Below are 19,657 nucleotides of genomic sequence, written 5' to 3'. Positions count from 1 at the left end.
ATAACATCACCAAAAATTCTTCAAAAAATATGTTTAACATAAAAACTTGATTTTAATAGGTCATTTTCGGATGACAGATTTATTTTAAATCATATATGTAAAGCTGATCTCCCGTCCGTTCTTCAGAATCAGCATGGAGAGATGCGGGTCAATGCTGAACGGTTGGGTTATTGAGGCAATTAGATAACGCCCAGCGGGCACCATGAGCACGTCTTATTAATTTCAAACGGGCTTGGGCGCAGCACAAGGTTGCCTAAGGAAGGACCTGAATCTTTCCACATCTGATTTGGGAAATAGGTGGGAGATCAGATTTGAGGGTACACATTAAAGGGGTACTCTACTGAAAAAAAGATAAAAAAAAAAAAAATCATATATATATATATATATATATATATATATATATATATATATATATATATATTTTTATAAATCAACTGGTGCCAGAAAGTTAAACAGATTTGTAAATTACTTCTATTTAAATATCTTAGTCCTTCCAGTACTTATCAGCTGCTGTATACTACAGAGGAAGTTATTTTCTTTTTGAATTTCCTTTCTGTCTGACCACAGTGCTCTCTGCTGACACCTCTGTCCAGGTCAGGAACTGTCCAGAGCAGGATAGGTTTGCTATGGGGATTTGCTCCTGTTCTGGAGAGTTCCTGACATGGACAGACGCGTCAGCATAGAGCACTGTGGTCAGACAGAAAGGAAATTCAAAAAGAAAAGAACTTCCTCTGTAGTATACAGCAGATGATAAGTACTGGAAGGACTAAGATTTTTAAATAGAAGTAATTTACAAATCTGTATAACTTTCTGGCACCAGTTGATTTAAAAAAAGTTTTTTCCAGTGGAGTACCCCTTCAACCATTATGTGTTGTACAGGATTGTACATCCTAGACCATCACTAATGTTTCTATCTGCCATTGTAAACATGGAAGTACATGGTGGAGATCCACGTATTGTCTATGGTCTGATCCCTGTTCTTCTGATCTCTTATATTGAAAACAATTGGGGAAGAATTATCAAAACCTGTCCAGAGGAAAAGTTGCTCATAGCAACCAATCAGATCACTTCTTTCATTTTTCAGAGGCCTTTTCAGAAATGAAAGAAGCGATCTGATTGGTTGCTATGGGCAACTGGTCAACTGGTCAACTTTTCCTCTGGACAGGTTTTGATAAATCTCCCCCATTGTCTCAAAGGGTGCGTTCCGACCTGGCGTATAAAATTTGCAGCAGCAGCAGGACACACTGCGTATTCCTCGCTCACTATTCACTATGTGCAGTGAGTTTTGGAGGCGGAGCCGCGCGTCATAGTCATGCCGACACACGGCCCCGCCTCCAAAACTCGCTACACTCATAGGGCTGCTACCAGAAAGCCCTGTGTGTCAAGTGAGCAAGGGATACGCAGCATATTTCATGCTGCTGCTGCAAATTTTGCGCAGCGCCAAATATGCTGCGTATACGCCAGGTGGGAATGCACCGTTAGAAGGCATCTAAGGACCCCTTTGAGCCAAAATGAAGAACAGGTCTATAAGAGTGAATCTCATTTTGACTGACTCGACGAGAATGGCCATGTTAATATGGCAGAAGGTCTGTGCAAAATTCTCCATAAATATTCCGCATGGACATTCCGAGTTCCTTTGATTTCAATGAGATTCTGCTGCTCTGTTCAACATGGTGGAATTTCCGCACCAAGAGAATTTCTGGCACAGAAATGCAGATTCCGGCGTCCGCAGAAAGAATAGTTTTGTCTATTCTTTCTGCGGATACCACAAGAAAATGCATTGCCATTTATGGGCGGTCCTAGCGCCCGTCGGTTAGTAAAATGTGCAGAATGTCCACAAGAAAAATTCTGCACATTTTCTGACCATGTGAACCCGGTCTTAACCCCTTAAGGACCCGGGGTATTTCCTTTTTTGCATTATCATTTTTTCCTCCTTACCTTTAAAAAATCAAAACTCTTTCAATTTTGCACCTAAAAATCCATATGCTGGCTTATTTTTTGTGCCACCAATTCTAATTTGTAATGACGTCACAGTACATTTTTTGGTAAAAATGACACCTTATTCTGTAGGTTCATATGATTAAAATGATCCCCTACTTATATAGGTTTGATTTTGTCGTACTTCTGGAAAAAATCATAACTACATGCAGGAAAATGTATACGTTTAAAATTGGCATCTTCTGACCCCTATAACATTTTTATTTTTCCGCGTATGGGGCGGTATGCGGGCTCATTTTTTGCACCGTGATCTGAAGTTTTTAGCGGTGCCATTTTTGATCAGACTTATTGATCTCTTTTTATTAATTTTTTCATGATATAAAAAGTGACCAAAAAGACACTATTTTGGACTTTGGAATTTTTGGGCGCGTACGCCATTGACTGTGCAGTTTAATTAATTATATATTTTTATAATTCAGACATTTCCGCACGCGGCAATACCACATATGTTTATTTTTATTTACACTGTTTTTTGTTTTTTTTTATGGGAAAAGGGGGGTGATTCAAACTTTTATTAGAGAAGGGGTTAAATGATCTTTATTAACTTTTTTTTTGCACTTTTTTTTTGCAGTGTTATAGGTCCCATAGGGACCTATAACACTGCACATACTGATCTTTTACATCGTTCAATGGGTTCTCATAGGAAACCTTTGATCGATGATTCTGCCGCTTGACTGCTCATGCCTGGATCTCAGTCACTGAGCAGTCATTCGGCGATTGGACAGCAAGGAGGCAGGTAGGGATCATCCAGCTGTCCTGTAAGTTGTTTGGGATGCAGCGATTTCGCAGCGGTTAACCCGAACAGTTCCCTGAGCTAACCGGCATGGTTTCACTTTCACTTGAACGCTGCATCTAAAGGGTTAATAGCGTGCGGCACCACGATACAGACCGGGAGCGGACTCATGATGTATCGGTATGTCATGGGTCCTTAACAGCTTGAAGGGGTACTCCGGTGGAAAACATTATTTTTTTTTTAAATCAACTGGTGCCAGAAAGTTAAACAGTTTTGTAACTGACTTCTATTAAAAAATCTTTACCCTTCCAGTACTTTTTAGCAGCTGAATGCTACAGAGAAATCTATTATTTTTGAATTTCTTTTTTGTCTTGTCCACAGTGCTCTCTGCTGACACCTCAGTCCAGAGCGGCATAGGTTTGCAATGGGGATATTATCCTCCTCTGGACAGTTCCTGATATGGGCATCAGGGGTCAGCAGAGAGCTCTGTGGACAAGAGTACAAAGAAATTCAAAGAGAAAATAATTTCCACTGTAGTATACAGCTGCTAAAAAATAATGGAAGGGTAAATATTTTTTTTTATAGAAATAATTTACAAATCTGTTTAACTTTCTGGCACCAGTTTATTTAAAAAAAAAAAAATGTTTTCCACCGGAGTACCCCTTTAAAGGAAAACTGACACATATTTTCTACCGCACTATCCACAGAAATTGGTGGATAGTGCGGGAGACGCTGATTAAAACGAGCCCTACCTTGGTCTGATCCGTGCTGCCGTTGGCCCGCAATTGTAGTTTTAATCTCTGTGTATTTCCTGCTGTAACTGGCAAAGGCGGGGCTTCTGCGGGCTAACGGACACTGACGTCAGCGCCGCTCATGAATATTCATCCCTCCCTTTGGTTAGGAGCGGCGAAGAGAGGGAGAACAGGAGAGATGAATATTCATGAGTGGCGTTGACGTCAGTCTCCGTTAGCCCGCAGAAGCCCCGCCTTTGCCAGTTACAGCAGGAAATACACAGAGATTAAAACTACAATTGCGGGCAAACGGCGGCACGGATCAGACCAAGGTAGGGCTCGTTTTAATCAGCGTCTCCCGCACTATCCACCAATACCTGTGTATAGTGCGGGAGAAAATATGTGACAGTTTTCCTTTAAATGGAAAGTCCTTCATCTGACTGGCTACCCAGTAATACTACTTTCCCCGCTGCAGTGGAGAATACCAGGCCCCACCTTTCATGACCCATTTATAATATGTTATAATATTCGTCAAGCCTTGCCTTAATACTGTCTGTTCCTATTTTATCCAGGTAAAAGAAGCTGTGCTGGGGAAAACCTGGCAAAAATGGAGCTCTTCCTGTTCTTTACAACCCTACTCCAGAACTTCACCTTCCAGGCCCCACCAGGCGCAAAGCTGGACCTTCATCCTGCTGAAGGGTTCACTAATGCCCCCTTACCCTATGAAATCTGTGCAATCCCTCGCAGATGAGACCAACTACTGCTATACCAGAGCTGGGGAATTGTTTTTTTTTTTTTATGTTGATCTAGAAAGCTTATTATTTTCTTATTTTTGTACTCATAATAATGTATAGAATGTGCATAATATTCATGTATGACCACGTGAAATTTTACAAATAAAAATAATAATTTAAAAAACGCACAAATATATAGAGAAGCCCCAAGCCTGTTTATTTACCATATTTGTTGATGTTGTTGTTGTTATAATTATTAATACTGATAATAATAATAATAATAATAATAATTATTATTATTATTATTATTATTATTATTTCATCACACCAAGGATAAAATATTATTGTTATCAATAATGATAATAATGATTAGAATTGATTTATGTTATTATTATTAGTTATGATGATTATTATTGTTATGACAATGATAATTATTATTGTAATTAATAATAATAATAATAATAATAATAGTAATAATAATATAATCATTATGATTATTATTGTGATTATTATTACTATTATTAATAACTATAATAATAATAATCATCATCATCATAATAATCATAACAATAATAATCATCATAACTAATAATAATCATAACATAAATACATTATTATTATTATTATTATTATTATTATTATTATTATTAGCAATAATATTTTATCCTTGGTTGGATGAAATAATAATAATAATAATAATAATAATGATAATAATAATAATATAATAATATTATAATAAAAAATAATATTTACTAATATTGTTATAATAATGATAATATTTTAACCTTAGTTGGATACAATAACCGGTAATAATTAATAATATTGTTATAATAATGATAATATTTTATCCTTAGTTGGATACAATAATAATAATTAGTAATATTGTTATAATAACTATAATATTTTATCCTTAGTTGGATTTAAAGCCAGGACCCCAGCACTGCAAGGCAACGATGCTAACCTCGGAGCTGTCTTTTATATATCACATGAACCATATTTATATTGTGTTTTGATGCCACCTTTTCTCTCTACAGTTTTCTGTTTGTATATATGGCGCCATGAGTTCCACCTAATAAAGCATGTGCACATTTTTTACCTTCAAATGCTATGGGTTGGAGAAGTAAAAACTCAATTTACTACGCCATTAAAAGCATATTAGGCATTGAGGGCAATTTATTTCTTCTTTTTTTTTTATTTTTTATTTTATATATATATTTTTTATATTTTATACCCATACACTTTTTTTTTTGGCGGGGGGGGGGGGGGGGGGGGGGGTGGAGATTTATAATGGCACCATTTGGAGTACATCAAATTATAACAAGCAATGGGTGTGGACCCAGTGCGCTTCCAAACCAGTTTGACTTTGGGCCATGCCTGGGAGCAGAAGTACGCTTTAGGTCTGTGTTTTTCAAACAGTGAGTCTTCAGTTGTTGCAAAACTACAACTCCCAGCATGCCCGGACAGCCTTTGGCTGTCCGGGCATGCTTTGAGTTGTAGTTTTGCAACAGCTGGAGACACACTGTTTGGAAAACACTGCTTTAGGTCTTAACCGTTTACTTCTGCTACTTAATGTTTTACTTCTGCTACTATACCAGGTTGGCCTAGTGGACTAAATGGTATTGGTGCATGGCACCATGGGGTAAGGCAGAAAACATAATCGGCCAGCCAGGCCAGGGGTGAGGCAATGAAGTAGCCAAATACAGGCAGCATAGGTTCAGGTCAGCAGCAAGAGGGTCAATACGATACAGGAGGGATCAGGCAGAACAGATATACAAGAAATAAGCACGTGTCAGGAAACACAGGATAGAGGGATCAGGGAAGCATAGCTCTGCAATGGACACAAGGAACTAACAATGTTTAGGCCTTAAAGGGGTTATCCACCATAAGGTGATTTTAGTACATACCTGGCAGACAGTAATGGACATGCTTAGGAAGGATCTGCGCTTGTCTTGGGGATAAATGGCTATGTTGTAAGATTACCATAACACTGTGGCTAGCTTTTTGTGAACTGGTATTTCCTGTTTGAGTTTTCTTCTTTGCCTACAAATCCCATAATTCCATTTTCCTCCCTCCCTCCCACACCTCAGCCACCCCACCCATTGAAACATAAATGAGCTTCATCCATTCAAAAGACCTGTGCTTTTCATCCAGGGTGCCTGCAGCTGTTGCATAATGATCTCTCTCCCACCAAGCGATCCCTCCACCCATTGAAGCAGACAGGCTCCCTGTCATCAGCTGACTAGTGAGTCAGGTCTCGGCCGCATTGCATCCTGGGAAAAATCTGAGACAACAATCATTTTGTATGCTGTTAAAAATAAGTATTGGGGTGAAAATCACAGAAGAATTTTGAGAAAACTGTTACACACAAGTACAGACACCATATTATGAACTACACTAACTTTACAGCCCCTGTAGCATAGTCATATAAAAAAAATCCTGGAATACCCCTTTAATTGATGCAGGACTGCTGAGATAGGTAGGGTATGAATTAGGTGTTTGCTTACTGGCCCTTCAAGAGCATGAGCGCATACCCTAGAGGCCAGCGCCAGAACTGCAGCAGAGGAAGGAGCTTGACAGCGGCAGCTGGGAGGAGTGGCCCCTGCACAGACTGGGAGCCTGCAATAGGGATGAGTGTTACCATCATGCGGCTATGTTTCCACTTGGTTGTTTTTGGGAATACTGTCACTGCAGTTTTTAAAATTAACTTATCCCCTATCTAGTGCTTTATGCAATTCCATGGGAGCGCCGATGATGCCTGAGTGTTGTACTCAGGCATCATCTGCGCTCCCACAAAAATGAATGGAGCGCATGCGCAGGTCCAGCTCTAATGGTAGACGATACGTGCTCCTCACTGAGAGAGCCAGGTACTGTACTGGAGATCTTGGGAAATCCCAGCAGTCAGCCCCCTGCTCTGTTCTGTACACCTATGTTCTGTGGCTAGGTGTAAGTTATTTTTTGCCGGAGTTCTCCTTAAAGCCAGAAGTGTATTCAAAAGGAATGGGAAACATAAAGGGAGGACTTTTACTACTTATTTCTAATGGTTTCTTTTCTAGCTTTGGCCAAGTGGAAATCCAGCCTTAGACTAATGTCTTTTCTTAATTCGGTAGGTTGAATTAGAAAACAATACAGAATATTTTTTAGGTCTTGTTTTAAAGACATTTATGGACATTTATCAACGGGTTTAGTCAGGTTTTCTTTACTATAATTGTCGCAAAATTGTCGCAACTGCGACTACGTGATTGTTCCTGTGACATTTTGACTGGAAAGCGAGAAAAGCAAGTTTTCCAAAAATTAACTACGTAGTAATAATTTTAAAATGGACTACGGGCAGTCAGGTATTTATTAACTGCCATAGTCTCAACTGCGCAAAAAAAAAGTCACAACAGGGTTAAAAATTTACTAAATTTACTCCAGCTCAAACATGGAGCAGAAAATAAATGTCCCTCATTGACCCTGCAGTATAAATTACATGTTAACTTTATTCTGAGGGTCAGTATGATAAAAGTGATACTCAACTCATACAGTTTAAGTGTTGCTAGATTTTAAAGTGTTCCTGTTGTTATTAAAAACTATATTCTATTATGTATATTTGTAATATACAATGATTTAAAGTTTTTTAAATATATTTTTGGAGTGTGCAGGGCTCTGTACACTGAGGACAAGCAGGGCTCTGTACACTGAGGACAAGCAGGGCTCTGTACACTGAGGACAAGCAGGGCCGTGTACACTGAGGAAAAGCAGGGCTCTGTGCACTGAGGACAAGCAGGGCTCTGTACACTGAGGACAAGCAGGGCTCTGTTCAATGAGGACAAGCAGGGCTCTGTACACTGAGGACAAGCAGGGTTCTCTACACTGAGGACAAGCAGCAGAACTCTTTACACTGAGGACAAGAAGGGCTCTGTACACTGAGGAGAAGCAGGGCTCTGTACAATGAGGAAAAGCAGGCCTCTGTACACTGAGGACAAGCAGGACTCTGTGCAGTGAGGACAAGCCAGGCACTGTTCACTGAGGACAAGCAGGGCTCTATACCCTGAGGACAAGCAGGACTCTGTGCACTAAGGACAATCAGGGCTCTGTACACTGAGGACAAGCAGGGCTCTGTACACTGAGGACAAGCAGGGCTCTGTACACTGAGGACAAGCAGGGCTCTTTACACTGAGGACAAGCAGGGCTCTGTACACTGAGGACAAGCAGGGCTCTGTACACTGAGGACAAGCAGGGCTCTGTACACTGAGGACAAGCAGGGCTCTGTGCAATCAGGACAAGCAGGGCTCTGTACACTGAGGACAAGCAGGGCTCTGTACACCGAGGACAAGCAGGGCTCTGTATATGGAGGACAAACAGGGCTCTGTGCAATGAGGACAAGCAGGGCTCTGTACACTGAGGACAAGCAGGGCTCTGTACACTGAGGACAAGCAGGGCTCTGTACACTGAGGACAAGCAGGGCTCTGTACACTGAGGACAAGCAGGGCTCTGTATACTGAGGACAAGCAGGACTGGGTACACTGAGGACAAGTAGGGCTCTGTGCAGGCTCCTGGCTTGTCACTCATCCTGCTGTGTGAGCCGGTAGCCTGTCAGAGTCTCACTGCACAGAACCCTGCTTGTCCTCAGTGTACAGAGCCCTGCTTCTCCTCAGTGTATGGAGCCCTGCTTGTCCTCAGTATACAGATCCCTGCTTGTCCTCAGTGTACAGAGCCCTACTTGTCCTCGGGGCACAGAACCCTGCTTGTCCTCAGTGTACAGAACCCTGCTTGTCCTCGGGGCACAGAACCCTGCTTGTCCTCGGGGCACAGAGCCCTGCTTGTACTCGGGGCACAGATCTCTGCTTGTCCTCGGGGCACAGAGCCCTGCTTGTCCTCGGGGCACAGAGCCCTGCTTGTCCTCGGGGCACAGAGCCCTGCTTGTCCTCGGGGCACAGAGCCCTGCTTGTCCTCGGGGCACAGAGCCCTGATTATCCTCGGGGCACAGAGCCCTGATTGTCCTCGGGGCACAGAGCCCTGATTGTCCTCAGTGCACAGAGCCCTGCTTGCCCTTAGTGTACAGAGCCCTGTTGTCCACCCACACTTCCTGTATTTGGTCTCCACACAGAGACACACAGACAATAGCTGTAGGGACAAAAATATACACATTTTTTAACCAATGTATATTACAAATAAACATATAATGGTATTATGTATAAGGTTTTATTAACGACAGGTACATTTTAAGCATTTGCGGTAGGGACACACATTGCAGATACTTTGCAGATTCTCTGCAGCAGAAAATGTGCCAAAGGCAGAAGTGGATCCAGCTGGGTTGGTGTTCTACTTCTCCTCTTCTAGTTGGATCCACTTCTGCCCTTTGCACATTTTCTGCAAGTATCTGCAATGTGTGTTCCTACTTTTGTGCTGCTTTTATGCCATTTTTTTTCTTTAACCTCTTAAGGGCACAGGGCATACCTGTATGCTCTGCGCCCGCTCCCCTGCTATGACGCAAGCTCACAAGCTGACCCCGCATATTAGCCGGGAGGTCCCGGCGGCTATTAGCCACCAAGACTCGTGCAATAACCCCTTAGATGCGGCGATTAGAGATGAGTGAAGTTACATTTAGAATTTGTCACGACCCTTGCGGCTTGGTGGTTGCTGACTTTATCCTGCATAAATTAGTTCAGCTTTCAGGTGCTCTAGTGGGCTGGAAAAGGTGGATACAGTCCTAGGAGAATCTCCTAGGACTGTATCCTCCTTTTCCAGCCCACCGGAGCAACCGCCGAGCCGCGAGGGTCATGACAAATTGTATTACTGTAACTTAACTCATCTCTAGCGGCAATCAAAGTTGATCGCCGTGTCTAAAGTTAATCCGCTCCCGGCAGCTCATTCAGGCTGTTCTGGATCGCTGCGGTGAAATTACGGGGTCCTGAACAGCTGAGAGGACAGGGGGAGGGTCACTTCCTGCCTCCTTGCCGTCCGATCGGTGATCTGTTGCTCCATGCCTGCTCAGCAGGCTGGAGCAGCAGAGCACAGATAACTCTGATCAATGCTATGCTATGGGATAGTATTTATCAGTGTATGCAATTGATAGGATAGGACTAGAGGAGACTCCATTTTGTGTTTTTTTTATTTTTTTTTTTAATGACTGTATTTTATCATTCTTGTTTTTCTACATAACTCCTGACCTTTTGGATTTGAGACAATTGGTGTTTTATATTCAAGGCTACAGGACACGGGATACAGAACTCTTATCTTTTGTTACCACAGATGTGTCCTTGAAACAATGGCTTGTTAGATTTCAGCTTAGCTATGTATATTTGCATTTAACTTTCTGCTGACTATGCAAATGATTCACGGTTTCCTGTCTTTGTTACAATTTAAAGTTTACTGCGCATGTCATATTGAAAATCATGTATATAAGAAAATACACTTGAGAAGAGGGTCAGTCTTGTTACTGCCCTCGGCCTGGTCACAGCAGTTGTGTCTGTGTCTTGATTTGAGTGGCAGGGTGACGCTGGGGGAGGATAGGGTGACTGCAGCCCCTTACAAGCCTTCAGCGCACTAATTGGGAATCCACTGACAGAAGACGACTCGACCTTTGGGGTCGAACCTAACAGTAATCAAAGAATTTATATGTTATAGTCCCCTATGGGAACTATAAAATGGTGTAGCTGACTTCCGGTTCCGGCGCGCGTATGAGCGGACGTGAGTGAAGGAGCTCCGCTCTCGCTTCCACCGATACATCTCCGTCCTGCCTCCAGACCGACGCCAGCTGAGGGTAATAACTACCTGCTGGTACAGCTTTACTTCCCGCATCGTATGGAGAAATTCCTCCGCCGCAGCGGAGACTCGGGACCTGACGCGCCTTCTCCCCGCACCTCGCAACACCAGGCGGCCCTCAAAATGGCGGCGGTGACAGAGGAAGCAAGGGACCCCCAGGCCACCACGCAGGTCAGCAAACAGGGAGACGGGGCTATGGAGATGGAGGAGCAGACCTCCCCACCTGATAATGGGGCCAGTGGGGGAATCCCTTATACGGACATGGCAGCAGTGGTGGCACGCATTCTCCTGCCGGAGATAAGGGCCTCGGTGGAGGCGGCCTTTGCTAGTTCTATCCAGCAGATACAGGCTGAGGTGAATGTGCATACCTCGAGGCTCACTGATTTGGAGCAGCGGGTCAGCAGCCTAGAAGATGGGGTCGGCACGAGTACTACAACGGTCCAAGCACTGACCAGAGCTAATCTCCTGTTAAAAGAGAAGGTGGAAGATTTGGAAAACCGCTCCAGGAGGAGCAACTTGAGAATTGTAGGATTACCTGAGTCCATAATGGCTAATCAGCTTTTACAGATCTGTGCCAGGGAGCTACCTGAAGCTCTGGGACTGTCGGGTCCCTGTGTAGCGGAGAGGGCTCATAGGATTGGGCCGCCGTTACACTTATCAACGCAGTCACCAACGGATGATATTAAGCCTCGTCAAGTTATTGTTAAGTACTTGAACTATGCTGATAAAGAACTTATATTGCGCACCTTTAAAAAAGCACAAGCACCCTTGAAGATCAGAGGAGTGAAAGTGTTACTCTTTGGTGATTACTCGATAGAGGTGGCTAAGAGGCTTATGCAGCAGTCTGCTCCTCCCTGGTACAGCAACAAATACGCTTTGTTCTGCAATACCCGGCGAAATTGAAGATTTTCTTTCCCAATGGTAACTCAGAAAGCTTCTTGACTCCTGAAGCGGCAGCAGCAAAGATGGCTTCTCTAAAGCTACAGGATGACGGTTCGAGATCTCAGCAGAAAAGGCGCAGAATGGAGAAAGACGGCGTAATACCTGCGCCTCCTATCTGACGGAATGGGACAGTGTGTGGCAGACTATGTCATTATTGTTCTTCTAGGTGGAGATTGAGAATTTGGTAGGAGACTAAGGATCCGCTGTTTGAGTGCATTACCTAAAGTTTTAATGTTACGGCTATTATGCTCTCACTGTTCTGTATTCACTATTGCACACCGATGCTGCGTGTTATACCGGACGGTTACAGGACAGTGTGCCATGTGTTGCAGGTGTCTACCTGCATACTTTATCTTTATGACCTGTTTTGTTCTATTTTAGCGGGGTTTGCCTGAGTTATTACCCCTCTCTTCTCTATATTATGGCTCCAAGGAGTCCTAAGGTATATTGATCTTGGGTACAGTACTGGGGGGAGGGGGGAGAGTTCGAAATATTTCTACGAGACAAGGTGGGGGGGGGGTTGAGTCGGGGACACATATCTGTCATGGTCATTGGTGGGGGCGGGAGTGGGTGGGAGGGAGTTGGGCTAGTTAGAGTAGTCCTCAGAGGGGAGTGAGTGTGCCCCTCGCCGTACGCGGAAGAAGAGAAGTCTGGGGCGAGGATTTAGCACTAGGTTGTTAGGGGAGTTGTGTTATCTTCTGGCACTCTTTGACCAGAAGCAGGTACTATTGTTAATAATTGATGTATTTGGACCTATGTCTGTTTTTGCCTTCTATTATACGTCTTTCACTGCTTTCCGTGCTTTCCTCTTTTCTCCTTTCTCTCTGTTCCCTCTTACCTCTCGCGCTGGGGGCCCTCGCCACTCCTGTTTTACATGCGCTACTATATCTACTGTTTTTCCAACTCAATTATGAGATTAGTCTCGTGGAATGTGAAGGGACTTAGGTCCCCTGCTAAGCGCAGGATGGTCTTGAAACATCTTAAAAAGCTGGATGTAGATGTGGCATTGTTGCAAGAAACGCACCTGTCAGACTTGGATTTCCCGCGTATGAGGCAGTTCTGGGTAGGGGAGGTGCTGGGATCGCCAGCAGTGCAAGGTAAGGCGGGGGTGTTAATGTTGTTCCATAGGAGACTGCAATACCATATACGCTCTCAGGAGAGTGATGATCAGGGGAGAATGCTGAAGGTTGTGGTAGATTCACCAGCGGGGACATTGACAATATATAATGTTTACGCCCCTAATGTGTCTAATGTGCCTTTTTCCTCGTCTCTAGAAGCTCAGCTATTACAGGAGGATCCGACTGCCACTGTAGTAGGAGGAGATTTCAATGTGGTGTCTTGTACGGCCGAAGATAGGCAGCGTACTAGGAGCTTGTCATCCGTGGGTTCCAGAGAGGTACATGTATTGCAATATTTGATGACCTCCACGTCTCTAGTGGATGTATGGAGATATTTTAATCCTATGGGAAGGGAGTTTACGCACTTCTCGCATGCGCAGCAGGCCTGGTCGCGCATAGATTATTTCTTCCTGGTACAGGGACTTCTAGCGAGGGTGGAGGACGTACACATAGGGGATCTGGTGATCTCAGATCACGCCCCAGTGTGTCTGACCATACGGGAGACATATCAGAAGGGCACAGACATACTGTGGCGCTTCCCTAATTATTTGGTGTCTGATGCAGACTTTATGGCAAGACTCAAGGGGTGGTGGTTGGAGTATGCGGAGACTAACTCAGACGTTCTTGATAGGCCGTCCCTTTACTGGGATGCGGCAAAAGCAGTCATACGGGGGAGGATTATTGCTTATGTGGCAGCTAAGAAGAGGAAGTGCAGGGCTGACTTTGCAACAAGGACAGATAAGGTGAGGACTGCTTATACCCAGTTCGCGCATGCGCCTACACAAACCAATATGGAGACCTGGGTGGCGGCCAAAAGAGATTTTGAAGCCTGTGTAGAAGCTTGGGACGTAATGTACAGGGATCAAAAATCAGTGGATTTATTCAAGTTTGGCAACAAGGCTGGGAAGTTGCTGGCTAGACTGGCCAGACCAAGGGGGAAAGGGGAGTTCATTTGTTCCCTAACGGACAGGTGGGGTGTTTCTCACACTAGACCTAGAGACATAAATTCTGTATTGCACCAATTTTATACTGATCTCTATACAAAGGACAACACTGATGATGCGGGGGGGCGAGCATTTCTTACAGACATAGACTTGCCTCAGTTGACCAGTGAAGATAGAGATACACTCAATGCGCCCATAACACAGGAGGAGGTGATGGCTGGAATTAAGTCCCTGAAAAATGGAAAGGCGCCAGGTCCTGATGGATTTGGAGGGGAATTTTACAAGGCCTTGATGGTGGAATTGGCGCAGCCGCTGACTTCACTGTTTAATAGTGTGTTGGGAGGAGAGCCTATTATGCCATCTAGTAACACGGCCTATATTAAGGTGTTGTATAAGGAGGGCAAGCCACCAGAGGACCCGGGATCGTATAGGCCCATCTCTCTGATTAATCAGGACCTCAAGCTACTTGCAAAAATAATGGCGGATAGACTGGCTACTTTTCTACCTTCTCTACTAGGCCCGCACCAGACTGGTTTTGTTAGGGGGCGCTCTGGAGTAATCAACATTAGAACGGTGTTGGCCGCATTGGAGATCATGCACAGGAAGGGTTACTGTCCAGACCCGTCCGGCCTTTTGGCCATTGATGCGGAAAAGGCATTTGATAAGGTCAATTGGGCGTGGCTGGACAGTGTCCTTGACAAGTTTGGGGTGAGGGGTGCTTTTAGAACGTTCCTTACTGCTTTATACTCTGACCCTAGAGCTAGAATATATACGCCAGGTTTTTTATCTGATAGTATTAATCTGCAGAAGGGGACCCGCCAGGGGTGCCCTCTTTCCCCACTATTATTTGATCTAGCTTTGGAACCATTGGCAGTTCACTTAAAGAGGTCATCACTGTATAGGGGTATAGGGGTAGGTAGCGTGGAGGTGAAGTTGGCGTGTTTTGCAGACGACATGCTATTGTTTATGGGATCTCCTAATTCACAATTACATGATGTCCTGGATGCTCTAACTACTTTTGGCCGCTACTCAGGTTACAAGGTGAATGCTTCTAAATGTCAGTTGCTCTATCTGAGCCAAGGACCGCATTGCACTTCTCAAGAGCTGGGGGTGGGGGTCGCGCCCAAGTCCATCACTTACTTGGGGATCAAGGTTGGCACCACACCTTCTTCCTTGTACACCCTGAATTACGCTCCTCTCTTCAAACGTATCACCCAGGAACTGACCAGGTGGCAGGCTTTACCACTATTGTCACGATGCCGGCTGGCAGGTAGTGGACCCTCTGTGCCAGAGAGGGATTGGCGTGGACCGTGCTAGTGGACCGGTTCTAAGCCACTACTGGTTTTCACCAGAGCCCGCCGCAAAGCGGGATGGTCTTGCTGCGGCGGTAGTGACCAGGTCGTATCCACTAGCAACGGCTCACCTCTCTGGCTGCTGAAGATAGGCGCGGTACAAGGGAGTAGGCAGAAGCAAGGTCGGACGTAGCAGAAGGTCGGGGCAGGCAGCAAGGATCGTAGTCAGGGGCAACGGCAGAAGGTCTGGAAACACAGGCAAGGAACACACAAGGAACGCTTTCACTGGCACTAAGGCAACAAGATCCGGCAAGGGAGTGCAAGGGAAGTGAGGTAATATAGGGAAGTGCACAGGTGAAAACCCTAATTGGAACCACTGCGCCAATCAGCGGCGCAGTGGCCCTTTAAATCGCAGAGACCCGGCGCGCGCGCGCCCTAGGGAGCGGGGCCGCGCGCGCCGGGACAGAACAGACGGGGAGCGGGTCAGGTAGGGGAGCCGGGGTGCGCATCGCGAGCGGGCGCTACCCGCATCGCGAATCGCATCCCGGCTGGCAGCAGGATCGCAGCGCCCCGGGTCAGAGGACGTGACCGGAGCGCTGCAGCGAAGGGAGTGAAGCGAGCGCTCCGGGGAGGAGCGGGGACCCGGAGCGCTCGGCGTAACAGTACCCCCCCCCTTGGGTCTCCCCCTCTTCTTGGAGCCTGAGAACCTGAGGAGCAGACTTTTGTCAAGGATGTTGTCCTCAGGTTCCCAGGATCTCTCTTCAGGACCACAACCCTCCCAGTCTACTAAAAAAAAATTTTTTCCTCTGACCTTTTTGGCAGCCAAAATTTCCTTGACCGAGAAGACGTCCGAGGAGCCGGAAACAGGAGTGAGAGGAACAGATTTGGGAGAAAAACGGTTGAGGATGAGTGGTTTGAGAAGAGAGACGTGAAAGGCATTAGGGATACGAAGAGAAGGAGGAAGAAGAAGTTTATAAGAGACAGGATTAATTTGACACAAAATTTTGAAAGGACCAAGATAGCGTGGTCCCAACTTGTAGCTAGGGACACGGAAGCGGACATATTTAGCGGAGAGCCATACCTTGTCTCCAGGGGAAAAAACGGGAGGAGCTCTTCTTTTCTTATCCGCGAACCTCTTCATGCGTGAAGAAGCCTGTAAGAGAGAATTTTGGGTCTCTCTCCATATAATGGAAAGGTCACGAGAAATTTCATCCACAGCGGGCAGACCAGAGGGCAAGGGGGTAGGGAGGGGGGGAAGAGGGTGACGGCCGTACACCACGAAAAATGGGGATTTGGAGGAAGATTCAGAGACCCTGAAGTTATACGAAAATTCGGCCCATGGAAGGAGATCTGCCCAGTCATCCTGGCGGGAGGAAACAAAATGTCGCAAATAATCACCCAGGATCTGGTTAATTCTTTCTACTTGTCCATTGGACTGGGGATGATATGCAGAGGAAAAATTTAATTTAATCTTGAGTTGTTTACAGAGAGCCCTCCAGAATTTAGACACGAATTGGACCCCTCTATCCGAGACAATCTGCGTAGGCAACCCGTGAAGACGAAAAATGTGTAGAAAAAATTGTTTGGCCAACTGAGGCGCAGAAGGAAGACCAGGAAGAGGGATGAAATGTGCCATTTTGGAGAATCGATCAACGACCACCCAAATAACGGTGTTGCCACGGGAAGGGGGTAAATCAGTAATAAAATCCATACCAATCAGGGACCAAGGCTGTTCGGGGACAGGCAGAGGATGAAGAAAACCAGCGGGCTTCTGGCGAGGAGTCTTATCCCGGGCACAGATAGTGCAGGCTCGCACAAAGTCCCCAACATCCGTCTCCAGAGTCGGCCACCAATAGAAGCGGGAGATGAGTTGCACAGATTTCTTGATGCCCGCATGACCTGCGAGATGGGAGGAGTGACCCCATTTGAGGATTCCGAGGCGTTGGCGTGGAGAAACAAAGGTCTTTCCTGGAGGGGTCTGCCTGATGGAGGCAGGAGAAGTGGAGATCAGGCAGTCAGGTGGAATGATGTGTTGCGGAGGGAGATCAACTTCTGAGGCATCCGAGGAACGAGAGAGAGCATCGGCCCTAATGTTCTTATCGGCAGGACGAAAGTGAATCTCAAAATTAAATCGGGCAAAGAACAGAGACCACCGGGCCTGGCGAGGATTCAGCCGTTGGGCCGACTGGAGGTAGGAGAGGTTCTTGTGGTCGGTGTAGATAATAACAGGAAATCTTGATCCCTCCAGCAGATGCCTCCATTCCTCAAGTGCTAATTTAATGGCTAGAAGCTCTCGATCCCCGATGGAGTAGTTCCTCTCCGCTGGAGAGAAGGTCCTAGAGAAAAAACCACAAGTGACAGCATGCCCGGAAGGATTTTTTTGTAGAAGGACAGCTCCAGCTCCTACTGAGGAGGCATCAACCTCCAATAGGAAGGGTTTGGAAGGGTCAGGTCTGGAGAGCACGGGAGCCGAAGAAAAGGCAGACTTGAGTCGTTTAAAGGAGTCTTCTGCTTGAGGAGGCCAGGACTTGGGATCAGCATTTTTCTTGGTTAAAGCCACGATAGGAGCCACAATGGTAGAAAAATGTGGAATAAATTGCCTGTAATAATTGGCGAACCCCAAAAAGCGTTGGATAGCACGGAGTCCGGAGGGGCGTGGCCAATTTAAGACGGCAGAGAGTTTGTCTGGATCCATCTGTAGTCCCTGGCCAGAGACCAAATATCCTAGAAAAGGAAGAGATTGGCATTCAAACAGACATTTCTCAATTTTGGCATAGAGTTGGTTGTCACGAAGTCTCTGAAGAACCATACGGACATGCTGGCGGTGTTCTTCTAGATTGGCAGAAAAAATTAGGATATCGTCCAGATATACCACAACACAGGAGTATAATAGATCACGAAAGATTTCATTGACAAAGTCTTGGAAGACGGCAGGGGCATTGCACAGTCCAAAGGGCATGACCAGATACTCAAAGTGTCCATCTCTGGTGTTAAATGCCGTTTTCCACTCGTCCCCCTCTCTGATGCGGATGAGGTTATAGGCGCCTCTTAAGTCCAATTTAGTGAAGATGTGGGCACCTTGGAGGCGATCAAAGAGTTCAGAGATGAGGGGTAAGGGGTAGCGGTTCTTAACCGTGATTTTATTAAGACCGCGGTAGTCAATGCAAGGACGAAGGGAGCCATCTTTTTTGGACACAAAGAAAAATCCGGCTCCGGCAGGAGAGGAGGATTTACGGATAAAGCCCTTTTTTAGATTCTCCTGGACGTATTCGGACATGGCAAGAGTCTCTGGGGCAGAGAGAGGATAAATTCTGCCCCGGGGTGGAGTAGTACCCGGGAGGAGGTCGATAGGGCAATCATAAGGCCTGTGAGGAGGTAGAGTCTCAGCTTGTTTTTTGCAGAAAACATCCGCGAAGTCCATATAGGCCTTAGGGAGACCGGTTACTGGAGGAACCACAGAGTCACGGCAAGGGTTACTGGGAACCGGTTTTAGACAGTTCCTGGAACAAGAGGACCCCCAACTCTTGATCTCCCCAGTGGACCAATCCAGGGTTGGGGAATGAAGTTGAAGCCAGGGAAGTCCAAGGAGAATCTCCGAGGTGCAGTTGGGGAGGACCAAAAGTTCAATCCTCTCATGATGAGATCCGATGCTCATAAGAAGGGGCTCCGTGCGGAAACGTATGGTACAGTCCAATCTTTCATTATTTACGCAATTGATGTAGAGGGGTCTGGCGAGACTGGTCACTGGGATGTTGAACCTGTTGACGAGAGAGGCCAAAATAAAATTTCCTGCAGAACCAGAGTCCAAGAAGGCCACTGTAGAGAAGGAGAAGGCAGAGGCAGACATCCGCACAGGCACAGTAAGACGTGGAGAAGCAGAGTAGACATCAAGGACTGTCTCACCTTTGTGCGGAGTCAGCGTACGTCTTTCCAGGCGGGGAGGACGGATAGGACAATCCCTCAGGAAGTGTTCGGTACTAGCACAGTACAGGCAGAGGTTCTCCATACGGCGTCGTGTCCTCTCTTGAGGTGTCAGGCGAGACCGGTCGACCTGCATAGCCTCCACGGCGGGAGGCACAGGAACAGATTGCAGGGGACCAGAGGAGAGAGGAGCCGAGGAGACGAAACGCCTCGTGCGAACAGAGTCCATATCTTGGCGGAGTTCCTGACGCCTTTCAGAAAAACGCATGTCAATGCGAGTGGCTAGGTGAATAAGTTCATGTAGATTAGCAGGAATTTCTCGTGCGGCCAGAACATCTTTAATGTTGCTGGATAGGCCTTTTTTGAAGGTCGCGCAGAGGGCCTCATTATTCCAGGACAATTCTGAAGCAAGTGTACGGAATTGTACGGCATACTCGCCAACGGAAGAATTACCCTGGACCAGGTTCAACAGGGCAGTCTCAGCAGAAGAGGCTCGG

General features: G+C 45.8%; 2 protein-coding genes across 7 annotated transcripts in view; one reads left to right on the top strand and one right to left on the bottom strand.

Moving 5' to 3' along the window:
- Window positions 1-4,227, top strand: part of LOC130361228 (cytochrome P450 2K6-like) — a 91,652-nt gene extending 87,425 nt beyond the window's left edge. Inside the window, exon 13 of the mRNA XM_056563979.1 lies at window positions 4,035-4,227. Within this exon, the coding sequence (XP_056419954.1) occupies window positions 4,035-4,213 (179 nt within the window). The 3' untranslated portion in view covers window positions 4,214-4,227. The remainder of the gene's footprint in view (window positions 1-4,034) is intronic.
- Window positions 1-19,657, bottom strand: part of LOC130361225 (serine/threonine-protein kinase SBK1-like) — a 613,716-nt gene that overhangs the window by 327,769 nt on the left and 266,290 nt on the right. The window lies entirely within an intron of this gene.

Source organism: Hyla sarda, chromosome 3 (genome assembly GCF_029499605.1).
Source record: "Hyla sarda isolate aHylSar1 chromosome 3, aHylSar1.hap1, whole genome shotgun sequence".
NCBI lineage: Eukaryota > Metazoa > Chordata > Amphibia > Anura > Hylidae > Hyla > Hyla sarda.
Note: the sequence above shows the minus strand (reverse complement) of the source record. Positions and strands in the feature narration are given on the sequence as shown.